This window comes from Somniosus microcephalus, chromosome 27 (assembly GCF_052327205.1).
Source record: "Somniosus microcephalus isolate GS21.2 chromosome 27, FLI_Smic_1.0, whole genome shotgun sequence".
Lineage (NCBI taxonomy): Eukaryota > Metazoa > Chordata > Chondrichthyes > Squaliformes > Somniosidae > Somniosus > Somniosus microcephalus.
In genome coordinates this window covers 41,313,676-41,337,903 of record NC_141013.1, presented here as the reverse complement: position 1 = coordinate 41,337,903, position 24,228 = coordinate 41,313,676, and the positions used below count along the sequence as shown (strand labels likewise).

The window sequence follows — 24,228 nt, the reverse complement described above, 5'->3', positions numbered from 1 at the left end:
CTTGCAGTGCTTGACTGGGGGGAAAAAAAAGAACGAGAACTAAAAAAAACTTAGAGAAAACGGCTCCTGATTTTTGCCGTTAGATCGAGTATTCCGGACATACAACCTCCGGATAAACCAAAGTTTCCTGTATACTGTTTTTCTAGAGTTCAAGTGTATACAAGTACAAAAAATTCACATGGTCACCATTCATTACACTTGACTGAAAGCCTAATATCACTGTGTTTACATCATAGGGCAATGGCTACAGAACAAACTGTTGCACAGTTCAAGACCAATTCATATTAGTTTCAGCAGAGTAATTACATCAGCAATGAAGCAGATATACAATCTGTAGTAAGGCGATGTTGCAGCTTAAGCCCATGAAGCTTGCTGTACCTCACTTATGCTAAATATACAACAAATGGTTTGGGCCTCTGAACAGAATGTTCACCTGCCATTAGACCAGCACCTGGGGACAATCTCATTCCTGCTGGCACTGTGAAGACCAGTGCAGGCAACTCACCTTAAATCAAGAGATGTAATTCAAATTATCTGATAACTGAAGTAAACACTAGATTCCCAATTTACTCTGTTAATTATATTGCTTTAAAAATTGGAATTATTCAGTGCAAAAAGTGACCATCAAGAGGAAATGATTTTATTTGTACAACTGCAATTATGATCAAAGCCACATAAGCAGATAATTAAACAAGGATATTATTAACTAGAGGTCATAGATTCAAAATCAGTGTCAAAAGATGAGGAGAATTTTTTAAACTCAGTTGTCAGGATCTGGAACGCTCTAGTTGAAAAGGTGGTGGAAGCTGATTTTATAAATACAGGAAACTTTGTGCTATCCGGCACCGACGGGACCGCGCTGTTGCCGTTCCCTCAAAAACTGCCGGACACTCCAGCGTTAATGTTGAAGCATACGGAGCTTTTCATCTCCGTATCGGACAACACACTGTTGCTTAGCAACAGCTTCTAAACAGTCGGCCCGTACCTTGGAAGCGTCTCTGTAGCTTAGCAACAGTTTCAGAGACACTTTCCAGAGCCGACTGTTGAAAAAAAAGCCATAAGAAAAAAAAACCTAACAAAACGGCTCCCGATTTTTGCCGGTGGCTCGAGCTTGCCGGACACTTAGCCTCCGGATAACACAAAGTTTCCTGTAACTTTAAAAAGGGAGTTGAACAGGTACTCGAGGATGAGAAACCTACAGGGTTACCGACAAAAAGCAGGGATGTGGGACTCAGCATGACTGCTCTTTCAAAGAGCCAGCACAGGCACGATGCGCCGAATGGCCTCCTCCTCTGCTGTAGGTTGCTATGATTCTAGATTGTATTAAACAAACCAGCACAACTTTCAAGTAAAGATAAGAATTTTCAATCCACCATGATAAAAGCAATCACATTTTAATCAGCTGATCTGATAGCTCTGTCTCGTTCACCACAAATCACAGCTTCCCTTTACATTAACAAAAAGCAAACTACTTCAGAATTAGCTATGGATTAATAAAGCTAACATATCGGGGGCTGGGGGGTAATGTGCCTCACACTCAGGTTTATGCAGACCACAAAGAGTTTGCCTTTGTTCCACCTCAGCTCAGACATTTTTCAAAAAAATCTCCAGATTAGTTAAACTTCCCTTTTCTATGTTGACTGCCCTTCAGCAAGTTATGCTTTTCTACATGTTCACTTACTCGATCTCAAAGTAATTTTGAAGACTTTCCGTACAGCTGATGTTGCATTTGTTGCTCTAGTGTCCAGGTACATGTCTCAAGCTTTCTTTTAAAAAAACACTAATATCAACACTTTCCAATCCCCAGGAAGCTGTCCTGAATTTAGTAAAGTTACAAGGTCAGTTAAAGCCTCACTAGTTTTAGGCCCCGTCTACTTTGACGCCCTCGAGTCCAAGTTGTGCAGTTACTTGCTCCATTTTAAGAGATCTCACCTTTATAACATAAAAGTTAATATAAAAGGGAATCCAAAAATCTTCTACCGGCATGTAAACAGTAAGCAGGTAGTAAGAGGTGGGGTGGGGCCTTTTAGGGACAAAGGTGGTGATACAGGAAACTCTCGATTTACCGGCACCTAAATAACCGGAAATCTCTGTTAACCGGCAAAATTCAGGAGTAGGTTCAGGTAAGTTTTACTTCATATTAGTGGCCGTTCCTGCACCTGTTGCTAAGCAACAGGGACACCTGGATCTTGTGGCCGGGGTTCCTGCACCTGTTGGAAGCCTGGATTTGTTGCCGTGTACGGGGCTCTCGTACCTTTTACTATACCTCTGTAATCCAGACTTTTTGATAAACCGGCACCACGCCGGCCCCGGATAAAAAAAAGAGTTTCTTGTATATGCTTAGAGGTGCAGGGCAAGGCTAGACTACTCAATGAGTACTTTGTATCAGTGTTTACTAAGGAGGGGGATGCTGACAAAATATCGGTAGAAGTAATGGAAGGGGTGAAATTGATAGACAGAATGTACTAGAAAGGGTGGATATGTTTAGAGTGGACCAGTTGCCTGGTCCAGATGGCTTGCATTCCAGGTTGCTAAGAAAATTGGGGGAGGAGTTGGCAGAAGGGCTTGCCATAATTTTCCAATCTTCCCTAGATACAGGGGAGGTGCCCAAGGAGTGGAAAGTGGCAAATGTGACACCATTGTTCAACATAGGGTGTGAGGACAATCCTAGTTACTAAAGGCAGTCAGTTTAGATCAGTGGTGGGTAAAGTTTTAGAAACAATAATTAAGGAAAAAATGAACAGGCACTTGGAGAGGTTTAAGCTAATTAAGGAGAGCCAACACAGATTTGTAAAAGGCAGATCATGTTTGGCTAATCTAATTGAATTTTTTGATGAAGTAACAGGGAGGATTGATGAAGGGAATGCAATGGATGTTGTCTACATGGATTTTCAGAAGGCGTTTGACAAAGTACCACATAGAAAGCTGGTTAACAAAATTGAGGCTCGTGGAATAGGTGGGTCAGTGGCAGCTTGGATAAGGAATTGGCTTAAGGACAGAAAACAACAAGTTGTGGTAAATGGCTGCTTTCCAGACTGGAGGATGGTAGACAGTGGTGTTCCCCAAGGGTCAGTGCTGGGGCCACTGCTTTTTTTGGATAGATATATCTATGACCTGGATATTGGAATACAGAATAGAATTTCTAAATTTGCCGATGACACCAAACTAGGGATTGTGGCGAACAGTGAGGATGATACCAATCGACTGCAACAGGACATAGAAAGGCTAGCAGAATGGGCAGACAAGTGGCAGATGGAATTTAATACAGAGAAGTGTGAGGTGATGCATTTTGGCAGAAGGAACAGGGAGAGGCAATATACACTTAAATGGCACAATTTTAAAGAGTGTGCAGGGACAGAGGGACCTGGGAGTTAATGTGCATAGGTCCCTGAAGGTGGCAGGTCATATTGAAGTGGTTAGCAAAGCATATGGGATCATAAATAGAGATATTGAGTAGAAAAGTAGAGAAGTTATGCTGAACCTTTATAAAGCGCTGGTTAGGCCACAACTAGAGTATTGCGTCCAGTTCTGGACACCACACTTTAGGAAGGATGTGAAGGCCCTTGAGAGGGTGCAGAGGAGATTTACCAGAATGGTTCTGGGGATGGGGGATCTTAGCTACAAGGACAGGTTGGAGAAGCTGGATTTGTTTTCATTAGAGCAAAGGAGGTTGAGGGGTGATTTGATAGAGGTGTACAAGATTATGGCGGGTTTGGATAGGCTAGACGGGGAAAGGCTGTTCCCACTAGTTGATGGTACAAGGACTAGGGGACACAGATTTAAGGTTTTGGGCAAGAGATACAAGGGGGAGGTGAGGAAAAACTTTTTTACGCAGCGAGTGGTGATGACCTGGAATTCACTGCCGACGGAAATGGTGGAAGCGGAGACACTCAATGTTTTCAAGGGGAGACTGGCTAGGCACTGGAGGGAAATAAACTTGCAGGGCTACAGGGATAGAGCGGGGGAATGGGACTGACTGGATTGCTCCATAGAGAGCCGGCACCGACTCGATGGGCCGAATGGCCTCCTCCTGTGCCATTATGACTATAACCACAAACAAAAAGCAAAAACTCCAGATGCTGGAAACCTGAAATGATGACAGAAAATGCTGGACCTCTGGTGCATATTTACACAGTGTATTTTATGATGTCTGAGCTTAAGCTTGATGAGCTTCAAAAGCAGCCAACTCCAAATACAGGGAATGTTTCTGCAATTAAGCTTTGCAGCAGCAATTTATTAGCTATAGGAAGAGGAGGAGGCCATTCAGCTCCTCGAGCCTGCTCAGCCACTTCATTAGATCATGGCCGATCCGCCTTTAATCCATAATCCCTTGATAACCTTACCCATGAAAAAAATTGTCCATCTCAGTCATAACTTCAATATGTTGCTTTTTAAACATTAAAAAAAAATTCTCCTGCTTTCCTCCCACCCCCAATTTGCTCCCCTCAATGAAATGACCCATACTGGGGTGCAGATCCAAAAATACTAGCAGACCCCCATTACCTCACCCAAGCAGCAATTGTTCATGTGCAAGCATAGACAGCAAGGTCCGTTGGTTATTCAACCAGGAAGGTGATCACACGGGAGCCTAATCTGTCTTCACTTTTCAGCTGGGATCACTGAATAGGTGATTAGACTGAACAGACCCTGCTTCATTTGTTAGTTCAAAGACCAGTTTTAAAGCTCCCATGTGCACCCTGATATCAGCTAATTCAGCAGACAGGAGATCCTTTCCGATCGACTGGACTATGAAACACATTATGCAGCAATACTGCCAAAATATCCTAAAACAAAGCTTCAGAATTAGCTTTGTCCATCCACAAGTTATCTATAGCTTTTTAACCACAATGCTCAGACACTTACCTCTGTACATCATAGTTTGCATTGTACAGACCGCCCTGCCAAAGACTGGTAATCTCCTCAGTGTCCTTCTCAGTGGGATTCCCAGACACCGTTACAAATATCATTAACGTCTTGCCTTTCTTGGTTAGCTTCAGAAGGCTTTCAGGATTGCTAGCATCAACTTTGGAAAAGTCTATTGGTGGAGAAGTTCTCTTGTGCTCTGGTAGATCCCCTTCTTCTATATCATCGTCTTTCTGTATAAAGATAAAAAAAATACAAATTTCTGCTGGAGAATGATCATTTTGTTAAATGGTCTTCCATATTCTTTGGTTGTTGCAGATTTACAGATAAATCTGAACTCTGCACCAGGGATTCCCAACCGGGAGTCCGCAAGAAGATTTCAGGGGGTCCGCCAGTTGGTTTGTCCCATCAATATACACGGGAGGCTACTGATGTTTATGCATAAACATCAATAGTCTCCCCTGTATATTGAGACGAGTGGAAGAGTCTCAGCAATACAAAGACTGTGCATACGCAGTCAGTTCAGGTTCTTACTGTCGGACACCATTTGTACACTTAGACAAGTCCCTTTGCAGGTCACTGATTTTTACAGCAGTATTTATCTCGGCAAGTTTTTTTGATCCAGTCCTATTCGCTTCCACATTCATAAACCACTCACCGTTTTTAATTATTAAATAAAGTAGTGGGAGGTACAACTTCTCTTCCAGGGAATTAAAACCAGAGTTGGGAGTGGGGAAATCCGCGAGTTAGTCCAACATTGCATGGGCCAAGGTAGCACGAGCCTTCCTTGCAACCATTTCTTTCCCCACGTGCGGAGCACTGTCGGTTGGAAGCCGCTCGTACGTTTGACAAGAGCACCGCCAATAGAGTGCGCGCGCACAATGTGGCCTTGGCCAGGGGAGGGAGGGAGGGAAGAGACTTTCCAGTCTCTGGCCCTGCAGCAAAGCTGTAATAATCAAAATCCGGTGTGACTCTCCTTCAATGTCTTCAGTCCGAGTTAATAAAATAGCTGACGGTGTTATCACAATTTTCCTTCTACCTCAAACTTGGAGCTTTATATTCACGGCCACGTGCTTCTCTGATGGACGGATAGGCCTAGTCTGGGTGCTCCTGTCCTTTGAGATACCGCCGGCTATTTGGGAAAGGGTTGGGGAGCAGGAAAGAGGGGGGCTGCCTTGGTCACCAAAGGATTTATGGCGAGACGGTTGGATAAAGTCGCTCAGGGTTCTGTTTATTTCTCCATTTCTCTCGTGCCATCCGCCTCTGCCATTACTGGTGCTGTTAATTCAAGTTGCTGGCTTTTACCACCATGTTGGGGTTTGATATCAAAGTAAGAGGCAAATTCTGTTTCTGAAATGGAGGACGTGGACCTGGAATTTTAGTCCAGTCCAACCGAGTGTACAAATCGAGCCTGCAGTGAGCGCTGCGCTTGTTGCTCCTGATTCATTTCCTGTTAAGCAAATGGTTGATGGGGTGGAGTAGACCTTGAACAGCAAATGGGCACAATGTAAATTTAGGATAAAGACAGAAAATGCTGGAAACACTCAGCAGGTCAGGCAGCATCGGTAGAGAGAGAAACAGAGTTAATGTTTCAGGTCGATGATACCTGCTGAGTATTTCCAGCATGTTTCTGTTTTTATTTCAGATTTCCTGCATCCGCAGTATTTTGCTTATGTAAATGTAGGACTTAATAAATTCTTTACGCAAGTGTAACAGAGCTATTAATAACTAATTTTTATACAGAAAAAACACTTGTGTTGTAAGAACATAAGAAATAGGAACAGGCCATTCGGCCCTTCAAGCCTGCTCCGCCATTCAATGAGATCATGGCTGATCTTCTGCCTCAACTCCATTCACCGGCCCTATCGCCGTATCCCTCGATGCCCTTACTAGTCAGAAATCTATCAACTTCCGTTTTGAATATACCCAATGACTGAGCCTCCACAGCCCTCTGGGGTAGAGAATTCCAAAGATTCACCACCCTCTGTGTGAAGAAATTTCTTCTCATCTCAGTCCTGAATGGCCTACCCTTTATCCTGAGGCTGTGGCCCCTGGTTCTAGACTCCCCAGCCAAGGGAAACATTCTCCCAGCATCCACCCTATCAAGCCCTGTAATAATTTTGTATGCTTCAATGAAATACCCTCTCATTCTTCTGAATTCAAGAAAATACAGACCTAGCCTGCTCAATCTCTCCTCATATGACAGTCCCGCCATCCCAGGAATCAATCTCATGAACCTTTGTTGCACTCCCTCTATGGCAAGCATATCCTTCCTTAGGTAAGGAGACCAAAACTGTACACAGTACTCCAGGTGTGGTCTCACCAAGGCCCTATATAATTGGAGTAAAACTTCTTTACTCCTGTACTCAAATCCTCTTGTAATGAAGGCCAGCGTACCATTTACCTTCCGAATGGCTTGCTGCACCTGTGCATTCACTTTCAGTGACTATGCACAAGGACACCCAGGTCCCTTTGAGCATCTGCATTCTCCAATCTTTCACCATTTAGGAAATACTCTGCCTTTGTTTTTTCTACCAAAGTGGATAACTTCACATGTATCCACATTATAATCCATCTGTCATGTTGTCGCCCACTCAGAGCCTGTCGAGATCCCCTTGAAGCCTCTTCACAACTGACACCGCCGCCTAGCTTTGTGCCATTAGCAAATTTGGAAATGTTACATTTAGTCCCCTCATCCAAATCATTGATCTAGATTGTGAATAGCTGGGGCCCAAGCACTGATCCTTGCGGTACCCCACGAGTCACAGCCTGCCATCCTGAAAAAGACCCGTTTATCCCTACTCTGTTTTCTGTCGGTTAACCAGTTCTCAATCTATGCTAGTGTAGGAACTGGGTTTCCTAGCCGAAGAATTGAGATCGACCCAGAAAATCAAAAACAATAAAATTTAATGAACAAACAAAGTTGTACAGGAAACAGTAGGATACAATGCAAATAGGTCTGGTCTGCTTGAAAGCCTCTCTGGAACTGCTAGCAGGTTCCGAGCTCAACTGCTAGCAGGTTCCGAGCTCAACTGCTAGCAGGTTCCGAGCTCTGATGTCATGACGTCATCACGTTCTTCCCGCCATTGAGATCACGTGATGGGCGGCATGACGTCATCACGCGGAGTACAGGAAAGAAGCCCTAGTACAGTTAACAGATACATTAAAGGTGCAGCCCCAGCTGTACTACATTGCTGTAAAAGGAATTATATACAATTGTCCGTAATCCTCTGGTGGTTCCGCCACACTAGTATATTACCCCCAATTCCATGCGCCCTAATTTTGTTCACCAACCTCTTGCGTGGGACCTTATTGAAAGCCTTCTGAAAATCCATATACTCCATATCTACCAGTTCCCCTTTGTCTACTCCACTAGTTACATCCGCAAAGAACTCCAATAGGTTTGTCAAACAGGACTTCCCTTTCATAAATCCATGTTGACTCTGCCCAATCTTACTATTAGTTTCTAAGTGCCCAGTTATTGCATCCTTTATAATAGATTCCAGCATTAACATAGAAACCTAGAAGATAGGAGCAGGAGTAGGCCATTCGGCCCCTCGAGCCTGCTCCGCCATTCAATGAGATCCTGGCTGATCATCCAAATTCAGTACCCTGTCCCTGCCTTCTCCCCATATCCCTTGATCCCTTTAGCCTTAAGAAATATATCCAACTCCTTCTTGAATATATTTAATGAACTGGCCTCCACCGCCCTCTGTGGCAGAGAATGCCACAGGCTCACCAGTCTCTGGGTGAAGAAATTCCTCCTCATCTCAGTCTTAAATGGCTTACCCCTTATCCTTAGACTATGACCCCTGGTTCTGGACTCCCCTGCCATCGGAAACATCCTTCCTGCATCTAGTCTGTCCAGGCCTGACAGAATTTTATAGGTTTCGATGAGATCCCCTCTCAATCTTCTAAACTCCAGTGAGTATAAGCCCAATCGACACAATCTCTCCTCATACGTCGTTCCTGCCATCCCAGGTATCAGCCTGGTGAACCTTCGCTGCACTCCTTCCATGGCAAGAACGTGCTTCCTCAGGTAAGGCGACCAAAACTGCTCACAATACTCAAGGTGTGGTCTCACCAAGGCCCTGTACAACTGCAGCAAGACATCCTTGTTCCTGTACTCGAACCCTCTTGCTACGAAGGCCAACATACCATTTGCCTTCTTAACCGCTTGCTGCACCTGCATGCTTACCTTCAGCGACTGGTGCACAAGAACACCCAGGTCTCTTTGCACTTCCCCTTCTCCCAATCTATTGCCATTCAAATAATAATCTGCCTTCCTGTTTTTTGCCACCAAAGTGGATTACCTCACATTTATCCATATTATAGTGCATCTGCCATGTTTCTGCCCAATCACCCAACCTGTCCAAATCGTACTGGAGTTTCACGACATCCTCCTCACAGCATACCCTCCCACCCAGCTTTGTGTCGTCTGCAAATTTGGAGGTATTACATCCAATTCCCTCGTCCAGATCATTAATATATATTGTGAACAGCTGGGGTCCTGGGACCGATCCTTGCGGTACCCCACTAGTCACTGCCTGCCACTCGGAAAACGACCCGTTTATTCCAACTCTTTGCTTTCTATCCGCCAGCCAGTTCTCTATCCAAGTCAATACCTTGCCCCCAATCCCATGTGCCTTAATTTTGCACACTAATCTCTTATGTGGGACCTTATCAAAAGCCTTCTGAAAGTCCAAATACACCACATCCACTGGTTCTCCCTTATCTATTTTACCAGTTACATCCTCAAAAAATTCCAGTAGATTAGCCAAGCACGATTTACCTTTTGTAAATCCATGTTGACTTTGTCCGATCCTGTCACTGCTTTCCAAGTGCTCTGCTATTACATCTTTTATAATGGACTCTAGCATTTTCCCCACTACCGATGTCAGGCTTACCAGTCTATAATTCCCCGCTTTTTCTCTACCACCTTTTTTGAATAGTGGGATAACATTAGCTACCCTCCAATCCATGGGTACTGTTCCAGAGTCTAATCGAGTTCTAGAAGATGACCAGCAATGCATCTACTATTTCTAGGGCCACTTCCTTAAGTATCCTGGGATGTAGATTATCAGGCCCTGGGGATTTATCGGCCTTCAGTCCCATCAATTTTCCTAACACCATTTCCCTACAAATACGGATTTCTTTCAGTTCCACCCTTTCATCAGACCCTATGTTCCCCGGAATCTCTGGGAGGTTATTTGTGTCCTCCTTTGTGAAGACTTTCCCAACTACTGATGTGAGGCTAACAGGTCTGTAGTTCCCCGTTTTCTCTCTCCCTCCTTTCTTAAATAGCAGAGTTACATTTGTTATCCTCCAATCTGCAGGAACCCTTCCAGAATCTATAGAATTTTAGAAGATGACAACCAATGCGTCCACTATCCCAATGGCCACCTCTTTCAAAACCCTAGGATGTAGGTCATCCGGTCCTTGGGATTTATCGACTTTTAATCCCATTAATTTTGCTAGTACTTTTTTTTTTTAAACTCAATTTCTTTAAGTTCCTCATTCTCGCCACACCCTTGGCTTTCTCGTATTTCTGGGAGGTTTTTTGTGTCTTCCTCCGTGAAGACAGAAACAAAGTATTCATTTAATTTCTCTGCCATTTCCTCATTCCCCATCTCTGACTGTAAAGGACCTACATTTACCTTCACCAGTCTTATCCTTTTCACTTACCTATAGAAGCTTTTACAATCTGTTTTTCTATTTTTCGCTAGTTTGTGCTCATATTCCATTTTCCCCTTTATCAATTTCTTGGTCCCCCTTTGCTGATTTCTAAAAAGATCCCAATCCTCAGGCTGACTGCTTTTTCTGGCAACTTTATAAGCTTCCTCCTTTGACTAGCTTTAATTTCTTTTGTTAGCCATGGTTGGATCACTTTTCCTTTTGGGTTTTTATGCCGTAGAGGAATATATATTTGTTGCAAGTTATGCATTATTTCCTTGAATGTTAGCCATTGTATGTCCACCTCCATACCTTTTAGTGTAGTCTCCCAATCTACCATGGCCAACTTGTCCCTCATACCCTTGTAGTTTCCTGTTTAGATTGAAGACCTTAGTTTCAGATTGGACTACATCACTCTCAAACTTAATGTAAAATTCAATCATATTATGGTCACTTGTCCCTAAAGGCCCCTTTACCACAAGATTATTGATTAGCCCTTTCTCATTACACAGTACCAGATCCAGAATAGCCTGTTCCCTGGTTGGTTCCTCCATACTGATCCAGGAAACCATCTCGCGTGCATTCCAAGAATTCGTCCTCCACACCATTAGTGGTAATTGAATTTGTTGTGTTACGGGGTTCACGGAATTTTTATAACACTGGAGAGGGGGCCCTCGGAAGCAAAATGTTTAAGAACCCCTACTCTACACCATCGCCCTCCTCGGACAAGTCCAAAAGGACACCAATCAAGTGTGCAGCTTTCAAAGTTTTCTACAATTTGCAAACATTCCAGGCTTTTATAATTGAACAGGGCTCTTTCATAAAGCGAATGTTGAATTAAGTAATTTAAGGAGTTCACAGTGGAAGGGGGCCACAATACACTGACTTCTTAAACAAACTTCACCTTTAACACAGACCATGTCCTGCTCAATACTGAACATTTTCAGAAATAACTTTAAGACATGACATTTTTAAAAATATAATCCCACAGCAGGAATTAATGTTTTTGTGCAATTACACAAACTTTGTTTCAGTAACAATACTTTTAATTGCAATAATATCCCAGGGTTAATTCATGAAAACAGACAATAAAAATGTTAAATACTCAAGAATGCAACATCTTGTTTGCTAATCAAAACAAAACGTCCGGTAACTTCCTTGGAGCTGCAGCTGCTTAACTTTACCAGAGGTGCGGTGCAAATCCTGTTTGTGCGTAAGCAAGGTTTGTGCCGCAATTCCGGCGGCAAAGTAGGAACAGCTTTGAGGAAATTCCTGGCTTATGTTTACCGTAGCAACTTGTGAACTGGTTACTGTGTTTGCATGGGTTGGGGAAGGAAAATCATTCAAAGCATAGAAACTGGCTGCAGTCATTTCTCAGGAAAATGTTATTTATTGCTGCTTCTGTCTCCTTCACTGTTTGGTTGCTCACAGGATGATCTCCCATCCTTCAACTCCAACATGTCCAAAACTCAGCTGATCGACTGCTGCCCCATCCTACGTCCTGCTCGCCATCAGCCCCCTTCCTCACTGAAACACACCGACTCCAGCCCCCTCCTCACTGAAACACACCGACTCCAGCCCCCTTCCTCACTGAAACACACCGACTCCAGCCCCCTCCTCACTGAAACACACCGACTCCAGCCCCCTCCCTCACTGAAACACACCGACTCCAGCCCCCTCCCTCACTGAAACACACCGACTCCAGCCCCCTCCCTCACTGAAACACACCGACTCCAGCCCCCTCCTCACTGAAACACACCGACTCCAGCCCCCTCCCTCACTGAAACACACCGACTCCAGCCCCCTCCTCACTGAAACACACCGACTCCAGCCCCCTTCCTCACTGAAACACACCGACTCCAGCCCCCTTTCTCACTGAAACACACCGACTCCAGCCCCCTTCCTCACTGAAACACACCGACTCCAGCCCCCTTCCTCACTGAAACACACCGACTCCAGCCCCCTTCCTCACTGAAACACACCGACTCCAGCCCCCTCCTCACTGAAACACACCGACTCCAGCCCCCTCACTGAAACACACCGACTCCAGCCCCCTCACTGAAACACACCGACTCCAGCCCCCTCCCTCACTGAAACACACCGACTCCAGCCCCCTCACTGAAACACACCGACTCCAGCCCCCTCCCTCACTGAAACACACCGACTCCAGCCCCCTTCCTCACTGAAACACACCGACTCCAGCCCCCTTCCTCACTGAAACACACCGACTCCAGCCCCCTCCCTCACTGAAACACACCGACTCCAGGCCCCCTTCCTCACTGAAACACACCGACTCCAGCCCCCTCCCTCACTGAAACACACCGACTCCAGCCCCCTCCCTCACTGAAACACACCGACTCCAGCCCCCTCCCTCACTGAAACACACCGACTCCAGGCCCCCTTCCTCACTGAAACACACCGACTCCAGCCCCCTCCCTCACTGAAACACACCGACTCCAGGCCCCCTTCCTCACTGAAACACACCGACTCCAGCCCCCTTCCTCACTGAAACACACCGACTCCAGCCCCCTCCTCACTGAAACACACCGACTCCAGCCCCCTTCCTCACTGAAACACACCGACTCCAGCCCCCTCCTCACTGAAACACACCGACTCCAGCCCCCTTCCTCACTGAAACACACCGACTCCAGCCCCCTTCCTCACTGAAACACACCGACTCCAGCCCCCTCCCTCACTGAAACACACCGACTCCAGCCCCCTTCCTCACTGAAACACACCGACTCCAGCCCCCTTCCTCACTGAAACACACCGACTCCAGCCCCCTCCTCACTGAAACACCGACTCCAGCCCCCTCCTCACTGAAACACACCGACTCCAGCCCCCTCCCTCACTGAAACACACCGACTCCAGCCCCCTCCCTCACTGAAACACCGACTCCAGCCCCCTTCCTCACTGAAACACACCGACTCCAGCCCCTCACTGAAACACACCGACTCCAGCCCCCCTCACTGAAACACACCGACTCCAGCCCCCTCCCTCACTGAAACACACCGACTCCAGCCCCCTCCCTCACTGAAACACACCGACTCCAGCCCCCTTCCTCACTGAAACACACCGACTCCAGCCCCCTTCCTCACTGAAACACACCGACTCCAGCCCCCTTCCTCACTGAAACACACCGACTCCAGCCCCCTTCCTCACTGAAACACACCGACTCCAGCCCCCTCCCTCACTGAAACACACCGACTCCAGCCCCCTCCTCACTGAAACACACCGACTCCAGCCCCCTCCTCACTGAAACACACCGACTCCAGCCCCCTTCCTCACTGAAACACACCGACTCCAGCCCCCTCCTCACTGAAACACACCGACTCCAGGCCCCCTTCCTCACTGAAACACACCGACTCCAGCCCCCCTCCCTCACTGAAACACACCGACTCCAGCCCCCTCCCTCACTGAAACACACCGACTCCAGCCCCCTTCCTCACTGAAACACACCGACTCCAGCCCCCTCCTCACTGAAACACACCGACTCCAGCCCCCTCCTCACTGAAACACACCGACTCCAGCCCCCTTCCTCACTGAAACACACCGACTCCAGCCCCCCTCCTCACTGAAACACACCGACTCCAGCCCCCCTCACTGAAACACACCGACTCCAGCCCCCTCCTCACTGAAACACACCGACTCCAGCCCCCTTCCTCACTGAAACACACCGACTCCAGCCCCCTTCCTCACTGAAACACACCGACTCCAGCCCCCCTCACTGAAACACACCGACTCCAGCCCCCTCCCTCACTGAAACACACCGACTCCAGCCCCCTCCCTCACTGCAACACACCGACTCCAGCCCCTTCCTCACTGAAACACACCGACTCCAGCCCCCTTCCTCACTGAAACACACCGACTCCAGCCCCCTCCCTCACTGAAACACACCGACTCCAGCCCCCCTCACTGAAACACACTGGCTCCTTGTCCCTTAATGCATTTATTTTAAAATCCTCAACTTCAAATCCTTCCAAAGCAACAACTTACCCTAGCTCTACAACATCCTCCAGTCCAACATCCCTTCCCACACCCTTTTTTTGCATCCGTCTCAACTCACCCCACCGTTGTTGGTAGAACCGTCAGTCACCTTATTCACACTCTGTATTCTCTCTGTGGTTAAGATGGCATACGGGATACTTTCAAAGCATAGAATACAAGAGCAGGGAGGTTATGCTTGAACTGTATAAAACACTAGTTGGGCCACAGCTGGAGTACTGCGTACAGTTCTGGTCACAATATTACAGGAAAGGTGTGATTGCACTAGAGGGGGTACAGAGGAGATTTACAAGGATGTTGCCAGGTCTGGAGAATTTTAGCTATGAGGAAAGGTTGGTTAGGCTGGAGTTGTTTTCTTTGGAACAGAGGAGGCAGAGATGAAACTGAATTGAGGTGTATAAAATTATGAGGGGCGTAGATAGAGTGGATAGGAAGTACCTATTTCCCTTAGCAGAGAAATGTAAGAAGTCACACAACACCAGGTTATAGTCCAACAGTTTTATTTGAAATCACAAGCTTTCGGAGCGCTGCTCCTTCGTCAGGTGAAGTGGAGAGATGCCTATAGACACAGCTTATATAGTCAGAATTATTCAAATAAAGCTGTTGGACTATAACCTGGTGTCGTGTGACTTCTTACATTTGTCCACCCCAGTCCAACTCCGGCATCTGCACACCTTAGCAGAGAGGTCAATAACTAGGGGGCATAGATTTAAAGTAATTGGTAGAAGGATTAGAGGGAGTGGAAGAGAAATCTTTTCACCCAGAGGGTGGTAGGGATCTGGAACGAACTGCCTGAAAGGGCGGTAAAGGCAGAAACCCTCATCGGATTTAAAAAGTACAGGAAACTCTCTTTTAACCGGCACCTAAATAACCGGAACCCTCTCAACCGGCAAAATTCAGAAGTAGGTTCAGGTAAGTTTTACTAAATATTAGTGGCCGTGTAACAGGGGCTCCTGCACCTGTGGCCGTGTACGGGTCTCTCGTACCTTGGTAAGTATACCTCTCTGTAATCCGGACTTTTTGATCAACCGGCACCACGTCGGTCCCGGATAAAAAAAGAGCTTCCTGTACTTGGATATGCACTTGAAGTGCCGTAACCTACAAGGCGATGGACCAAGCGCTGGAAAGTGGGATTAGCTTGGATAGCTCTTTTTCAGCCGGCACAGACACAATGGGCCAAACGGCCTCCTTCTGTGATGTAAATTTCTATGATTCTAAGCCCTCCACCTCAACTTCTCTCTCCGCTTTTAAAAACCATCTCAAAGTTCATCTTTTCAATCAAGCTTTTGGTCACTATACCGAAGCTCATAGCCCAGTTCCCATTCCTTTCATTTATTTTTATCCTGTCTCTAAAGCGCCTTGGGATGGTTTCTACATTAAAAGCTGGTACATAAATGCAAGATGTTGTCAATGACAGGGAGTGCCCCTATTTGAAGCTAAAGAGCTGATTCAGAGTTGTGGGACATACCAGGAAACGATGCTGCCGTCTGGGAATCTAGATCCAGTCTGTTGTCTAGTTTGCGGCGGTTTCAACTTGGCTCTCAGCCCAATTTGAAGTCATAACTATAGTGGTTAGTGAATCAGTAATGAGCATAGCTTTAAGATCACCAAAAGAACAATGATAGGTTAATGCTCTACTAGGAAGTGTTGGAAGCAGAATCAATAATAACTTTTAAAAGGGGAATACATTTGCAAAAACATTTTAAAGGGGCTGGGGAACATGGCTAGCTTGTTCAGAAAGCCAGCACGAGCACAATGGGCCAATTGGCTTCCTTCTGTGCTGCAAAATTCTAGAGCTCCTCAGTAGCATCATCTGGAATGATGATCTGGAACGCACTGCCTGAAAGGGCGGTGGGAGCAGATTCAATAGGAACTTTCAAACGGGAATTGGATAAATACTAGAAAAGGAAAAATGTGCAGGGCTACGGGGAAAGAGACGGGGAGTGGGGATAATTGGAGAGCTCTTTCAAAGAGCCGGCACAGGCACGGTGGGCAAAATGGCCTCCTGCTGTGCCGCAAAATGAAATGGCCTACATGCCCTCGCGGCTGGAGAAGAACATGGGAGTGGGAGGGGGAGGATCCAGTGGTCGTCATGGTCCACGTAGGAACCAACAACATAGGTAGAACTAGGAATGAGGTTCTCCTGGGGGAGTTTGAGGAGCTAGGATCCAAATTAAAAAGAACCTCAAAAGGTAATAATTTCTGGATTGTTACCTGAGCCACATGCAAATAGGCATAGGGACAAACAGATTCGAGGTTTAAATGCATGGCTCACAGAGTGGTGTGGGAGGAAGGGGTTTCGGTTCATGGGCACTGGCACCAGTACTGGGGAAAGAGGGGGCTCTCCGTTGGGACGGGCACCACTTAAACCAGGCTGGGACCAGCGTCCTGGCGAACCAAATAACTAGAGCAGTACACAGGGCTTTAAACTAATGAAGGGTGGGCGAGAGGATTCAGGAAAGAGTAAATTTAAAAGCAGCGAGAGACATGTCAAGGCTCTAGAGCAGAGTTTTGGGTAAAAATAAGCAGAGTGGGTCAGGAAGGGACAGAGAGAGTAACAAAGGTAATAAGGCATCAGTGACTAAGGTGACATCAGGGAAAATAGAAATAAATCAAAGCTAAAGGCACTATATCTGAATGCGCGAAGCATTCGCAACAAAATAGATGAATTAACAGGTTTGATCTAATAGCCATAACGGAGACGTGGTTGCAAACTGGCCAATGTTGGGAACTAAATATTCCACGATACATAACTTTTAGAAGGGATAGGCAAAATGAAAAAGGAGATTGGGTAGCACTGATAATAAAGGATGGGACACAGAAAGTAGAGAGAAAGGATCTTCGGGTTAGGCTCTGAAAATCAAGTCGTCAAATCAGTTTGGGTGGAGCCAAGAAACAACATGGGGCAGAAAACATTGGTGGGAGCTGTTTACAGGCCCCCAAACAGTAGTTGTTGTAAGGCAGAGTATAAATCAGGAAATTAGAGGAGCATGTAACAAGGGTAATACAGTAATCATGGGGGTCTTTAATCTACATATAGACTGGGCAAACCAAATTTGCAGCAATAGTGTGGAGGATGAATTCATGGAATGTATGCAAGATAGTTTTCTAGCTCAGTATGTTGAGGAACCAACTAGAGAAAGGTTATTTTAGATCTAGTATTGTGCAATGAGAAAGGGTTAATTAATAACCTTGTAGCAAAGGGGCCTTTAGGGAAGAGTGACCATAATATGATAGAATTTTATATTGCGTTTGAAAGTGACTTAGTTAAATCTGAAACTAGGATCTTCAATCTAAACAAAGCAAACTACGTAAGTATGAGGGGCGAGTTGGCTAAGGTAGATTGGGAAACTACATTAAAAGGTATGACAGTGGACGAGCAATGGCTAGCATTTAAAGAATATATAATTTACAGCAAATATACATTTCTTTAAGGCACAAAAGCCCCACAGGAAAAGTGGTCCAACCGTGGCTAACAAGTGAAGTTAAAGATAGTATTAGACCAAAGGAAGAGGCTTATAATGTTGCCAAAAAGAGTAGCAAGCCTGAGGATTGGGAGGATTTTAGAATTCAGCAAAGGAGGACCAATAAAGAGAAAATAGAATGAGAGTAAACTAGCGAGAGACATAAAAACAGACTGTAAAAGTTTTTATAGGTATGTAAAAAGGAAAAGATTAGCAAAAGTAAATGTGGGTCCCTTACAGGCTGAGACAAGAGAAATTATAATGAGGAATAAGGAAATGGCAGAGAAATTAAACAAATACTTAGTGTCGGTCTACACGGAAGATGACGCAAAAAACCTCCTGGAAATAGCGGAGAAGCAAGGCTCTAGTGAAAATGAGGAATTGAAAGAAATTAGTATTAGTAAAAAAGTAGTAATGGAGAAATTAATGGGACTAAAAGCCGATAAATCCCCTGGATCTAATGGCCTACACCCTAAGGTTTTGAAAGAGTTGGCTATAGAGATAGTGGATGCGTTGGTTGTCATTTTCCAAAATTTCATAGATTCTAGAACAGTTCCCGCAGATTGGAAGGTAGCAAATGTAACCTATTTCAGAAAGGAGGGAGAGAGAAAATGGGGAACTACAGACCAGTTAGCCGGACATCAGTAGTAGGGAAAATGCTAGAATCTATTATTAAGGACGTGGTAACAGGGCACTTCGAAAATAAAAATAGGATTGGGCAGAGTCAACATGGATTTATGAAAGGGAAATCATATTTAACAAATCTGCTAGAGTTTTTTGAGGCTGTAACTAGCAGAATAGATAAGGGGGAGCAAGTGGATGTGGTGTATTTGGATTTTCAGAAGGCATTCGATAAGGTGCCACACAAGAGGTTATTACAGAGAGTAGAAATAAATGGGTCATTTTCAGGTTGGCAGGCTGTAACTAGTGGCCCCAGCTATTCACAATCTATATCAATGATTTGGATGAGGGGATCAAATATAATACATCCAAGTTTGCTGATGATACAAAGCTGGGTGGGAATATAAGTTGTGAGGAGGCTTCAAGGGGATATAGACAGGTTAAGTGAGTGGGCAAGAACATGGCAAATGGAATATTATGTGGAGAAATGTGAAGTTATCCACTTTGGTAGGAAAAATAGAAAAGCAGAATATTTTTTAAATGGAGAGAGATTGGGAAATGTTGGTGTTCAGAGGGACCTGGGTGTCCTTGTACACGAATCACTGAAAGTTAACATGCAGGTACAGCAAGCAATTAGGAAAGCAAATGGTATGTTGGCCTTTATTACAAGAGGATTTGAGTATAAGAGTAAAGACGTCTTACTGCAATTATATAGGGCCCTGGTGAGACCACACCTGGAGTATTGTAGAGAGATTTGGTCTCCTTACCTAAGGAAGGACATACTTGCCATAAAGGGAGTGCAACGAAGGTTCACCAGACTGGTTCCTGGGATTTTGGGGGGGGGGGGGGGGTTGTCCTATGAGGAGAGATTGACTAGACTAGGCCTATATTCTCCAGAGTTTAGAAGAATGAGAGGTGATCTCATTGAAATATACAAATTTCTTACAGGGCTTGACAGGGTAGATGCAGGGAGGATGTTTCCCCTGGCTGGGGAGTCTAGAACCAGGGGTCACAGTCTCAGAATAAGGGGTCAGCCATTTAGGACTGAGATGAGGAGAAATTTCTTCACTCAGAGGGTGGTGAATCTTTGGAATTCTCTACCCCAGAGGGCTGTGGAGGCCCAGTGGTTGAATATATTCAAGATAGAGATCGATAGATTTTTGAATATTAAGGGAATCAAGGGATATGGGGATAGTGCAGGAAAGTAGAGAGGAGGTAGAAGATCAGCCATGACATTGAATGGTGGAGCAGGCCCAAACAGCCAAATGGCCTACTCCTGCTTATGTTCTTATACAGTACAGAAATAGGAAGATAGAGCAGATGAATGAATGGCTGGAGAGATGGTGTAGGAAGGAGGGCTTTAGATTCCCGAGGAATTAGAACCTCTACAAGCCAGACGGGTTGTACCTCAACGGTAATGGGACCAATATCCTCGCGGGAGGGTTTGCTAGTGCTGTTGGGGGAAGGTTTAAACAAGCTTGGCAGGGGGATGGGAACCTAAGAAGAGAGTCAGTAGGGAGAGAAGAAAAACTGGAATTGGAAAACAAAAACGAAGTAAATTGGAAGGACAGAGGAAGCAAGGGCTAGATAGTCAACAAGGAGGTTTGCCTGTGCTAAATGGTATATACTTCAAGGCAAGGAGTATAGCAAACAAGGCAGATGAGCTGAAGGCACAGGTAGATACTTAGGACTATGATATTATAGCTATTGGAGACACTGCTGGGAGTGTATTATAGACCCCCAAACAGTGAGAGGGAGATAGAAGAGCAAATACGTAGACAAATTTCAAGCGCAAAAACTATAGGGCAGTAATAGTAGGGGATTTCAACTACCCCAATATTAACTGGGATAAAATTAGTGTGAAGGGTATACAGGAAACTTTGGTTTATCCGGAGGTTGTATGGCGGGAAACTTTGCTCTAACGGCAGAAATCAGCAGCCGTTTTAGTTAGTTTTTTTTTCTTCTCCTAGCATTCTGTTAACAGGCAGGCTCTGGAAAGCGTCTTTGGAGCTTCGCAACAGCTTCAGAGACGCTTCAAGGTACGGGCCGAGTGTTTACGAGCTGTTGCTGAGCAACAGTGTTTGTTGTCAAATACGGAGATTTTCATCTCCGTATGTTTCAACGTTGACTTTGCATGTCTGGCACTTTCGATAGATCAGTAACACGCCGGTCCCGTCGGTGCCGGATATCAGAACTTTTCCTGTAGATGGTGCGGATTTTTAGCCAGTATGTAGCAAGCCCAACAAGGGAGAGGGCAGTTCTGGACTTAATTTTAGGGAATGAAGCTGGGCAGGTAGAAGGCGCATCAGTGGGGGAACATTTTGGTGCTAGTGACCATAATTCTGTTAGATTTAAGGTAGTTATGGAAAAGGACTAGGATAGACCAGGAATAAAAATTCTAAATTGGGGAAAAGCAAATTTTGCTAAGCTCAGAGGATTGAGCCATAGTGGACTGGAAACAGCTACTTGAAGGTAAATCAGTGTCAGTGCAGTGGGAGGCATTCAAGGAGGAGATCTGGAGGGTTCAGACCAAACATGTGCCCTTAAAGAAAAAAGGTGGATCTAACAAATCTAGAGCCCCCTGGATGTCTAGGGACATACAGGGTAGGATAAAGAAAAAAAGGGAGGCCTATGCCAGATACCGAGGGCTAAATACTCCAGAATCTTTAAAGGAGTACAGAAAGTGCAGGGGTGCAATTAAAAAGGATATTGGGAAAGCAAAGAGAGCATGAAAAAATTCTTGGCAAGTAAAATCAAGGAAAACCCAAAGATGTTTTATAAATATATTAAGAGCAAGAGGATAATTAAAGAAAGGGTAGGGCCTCTTAGATCATGAGGGTAATGTGTGTGTGGAGGCGGGAGACGTCGGTAAGGTTCTTAATGAATACTTTGCGTCTGTTTTCACAAAGGAGAGGGGTGAAGCAGACATTGCTATCAGGGAGGAGGAGTGTGAAATATTAGATGAAATAAACATAGTGAGAGAGGAAGTATTAAGGGGTTTAGCATCTTTAAAAGTGGATAAAGCCCCAGGCCCGGATGAAATGTATCCCAGGCTGTTAAGCGAAGCAAAAGAGGAAATAGCAGAGGCCCTGACCATCATTTTCAATCCTCTCTGGCTTCAGGTGTGGTGCCGGAGGACTGGAGGACTGCTAATGTGGAACCCTTGTTTAAAAAGGGAGAAAAGGATAGACCGAGTAATTACAGGTCAGTCAGCCGAACCTCGGTGGTGGGAAAATTATTGGAAAGAATTCTGAAGGACAGGATAAATCTTCATTTAAAAAGACAGATTAATCAAGGATAGTCAGCACGGATTTGTTAAGGGAAGGTCGTGTCTGACAATCTTGATTGAATTTTTTGAGGCGGTAACAAGGAGGGTAGATGAGGGTAGTGCATTTGATGTAGTGTATACAGACTTTAGCAAGGCTTTTGATAAGGTTCCACATGGCAGACTGGTCACGAAGTTAAAAGCCCATGGGATCCAGTGCAAAGTGTCCAGTTGGATTCAAAACTGGCTCAGAGGCAGGAAGCAGAGGGTAATGGTTGATGGGTGTTTTTGTGACTGAAAGGCTGTTTCCAGTGGGGTTCCGCAGGGCTCAGTACTAGGTCCCTTGCTTTTTGTGGTATATATCAATGATCTAGACTTGAATATAGGGGGTATGATTAAGAAGTTTGCAGGTGATACTAAAATCGGCTGTGTGGTTGATACTGAAGAAGGAAGCTGTAGACTGCAGGAAGATACCAATAAATTGGTCAGGTGGGCAGAACAGCGGCAAATGGAATTCAATCCGCAGAAGTGTGAGGTAATGCATTTGGGGAGGGCTAACAAGGAAAGGGTATACACATTAAATGGTAGGACACTGAGTAGTGTAGAGGAACAAAGGGGCATTGGAGTGCATGTCCACAGATCCCTGAAGGTAGCAGGCCAAGTAGATAAGGTGGTTAAGAAGGCATATGGAATGCTTGCCTTTATTAGCCGTGGCATTGAATACAAGAGCAGGGGGGGTTATGCTTCAACTGTATAAAACACTAGTTAGGCCTCAGCTAGAGTACTGCGTGAAGTTCTGGTCACCACATTACAGGAAAGATGTGATTGCACTAGAGGGTACAGAGGAGATTTACAAGGATGTTGCCAGGAGTAGAGAATCTTAGCTATGAGGAAAGACTGGATAGGTTAGGTCTGTTTTCCTTGGAACAGAGGAGGCTGAGGGGAGACCTTATTGAGGTGTATAAAATTGAGGGGCCTAGATAAGGTGGACAGAAAGGACCTATTTCCCTTAGCAGAGAAGTCAAACGCCAGGGGGCACAGATTTATAGTAATTGGGGAAAAGGATTAGAGGAGATTTGAGGGGAAATTTCTTCACCCAGAGGGTTGTGGGTGTCTGGAACTCGCTGCCTGAAAGTGTGGTAGAGGCAGGAACCCTAACCACGTTTAAAAAGTACTTGGATGTGCAGTTGAGATGCTGTAACCTGCAGGGCTACGGACCAAGAGCTGGGAAGTGGGATTAGGCTGGATAGCTCTTTGTTGGCCAACGCGGACACGATGGGCCGAAATGGCCTCCTTCCATGCTGTAACTTTCTATGATTCTAACAGCGGCTACATTCAAAAATACTTCATTATAAAGCGCTTTAGGGCATCCAGCGATCAAGAAAGGCGCTATAGAAATGTCTTGCTTTTTACCAGCACCTACAAAGGTAGCTTATCTTTGCAGAAGTATCAACGTCTATTGTTTTATTCTAAATGCAGAACTGAAGCAGAAAGCACTTCTCCTGCCTCTTTAACTGATGGAGAATTCTCTCTAACGGTGGTGGATCAGAAGCACCGACATTTCAAACCCAGTTAGTGATCCTTACACAGAGGCTCAGCCAGCGCCTGCGGCCCAGGCCTGATCCCCTCAGGAACACCTGGTCTGGGCCTGGCTCCGGCTCCCTGTAACTCCAGCACCGGGGCTTGAAGGCCGAGCTGCAGCAGACGGGGAGGGCCACAGACCCGCCTTACTGAGGCCCTTCCCTTAGCTCCAGTGAAAGGGCCCGAGCCACAGGCTCTCGGCCCCGGGCCTCCCCCTCACACTCGGCCCGAAGCTTGTTCCCGGTCCGTACCTCCCACTCCTCCAGCAGCCGCGCCATGTCGGCATCGTTGTAATCGCGGATGTCCTTCCTCTTCTTGCCGGCCTTCGGTCCATTCTCAGCGCCGGCGCACAGCACCAGGAGCAACAACAACCAGCAGCAGCAGGCCCGGACCGCCGCCATCTTACAGCCGCCCCGCCAACCGCCCGACAGCGCTTTCACCCGCCAATCACCGCGCGCGCCCGCCGTCACCCACCAATCACCGTGCGCTCCTGCCGTCACCCCCCCAATCGCCGCGCGCGCTTGCAACCGCCAATCAACGTGCACGTCCGCCGTCACCCGCCAATCATCGCACTCCCACCGTTACCCGCCAATCACCGTGCGCGCATTCACCCACCAATCAACGTGCGCTCCCGCCGTCACCCGCCAATCACTGTTCGCTGGGCGGGGCCACTCCCAACCGCGCCCCGTGATGTGACGTGTACCAATAGGGTGATTGGAGCCAGGTTAGGCCACGCCCCCTGTCCGTCACTGTCGC

The 24,228-nt window shown here is 46.0% G+C and overlaps 1 protein-coding gene across 1 annotated transcript in view; it reads right to left on the bottom strand.

The window, feature by feature from the left end:
- mesd (mesoderm development LRP chaperone) overlaps positions 1 to 23,930 on the bottom strand; it is a 55,953-nt gene extending 32,023 nt beyond the window's left edge. Inside the window, exons 1-2 of the mRNA XM_085968877.1 lie at positions 23,724 to 23,930; positions 4,864 to 5,096 (exon numbers count right to left, since the gene is read on the bottom strand). Of these exons, the coding sequence (XP_085825003.1) occupies positions 4,864 to 5,096; positions 23,724 to 23,873 (383 nt within the window). The 5' untranslated portion in view covers positions 23,874 to 23,930. The remainder of the gene's footprint in view (positions 1 to 4,863; positions 5,097 to 23,723) is intronic.
- Positions 23,931 to 24,228: the final 298 nt, after the last annotated feature.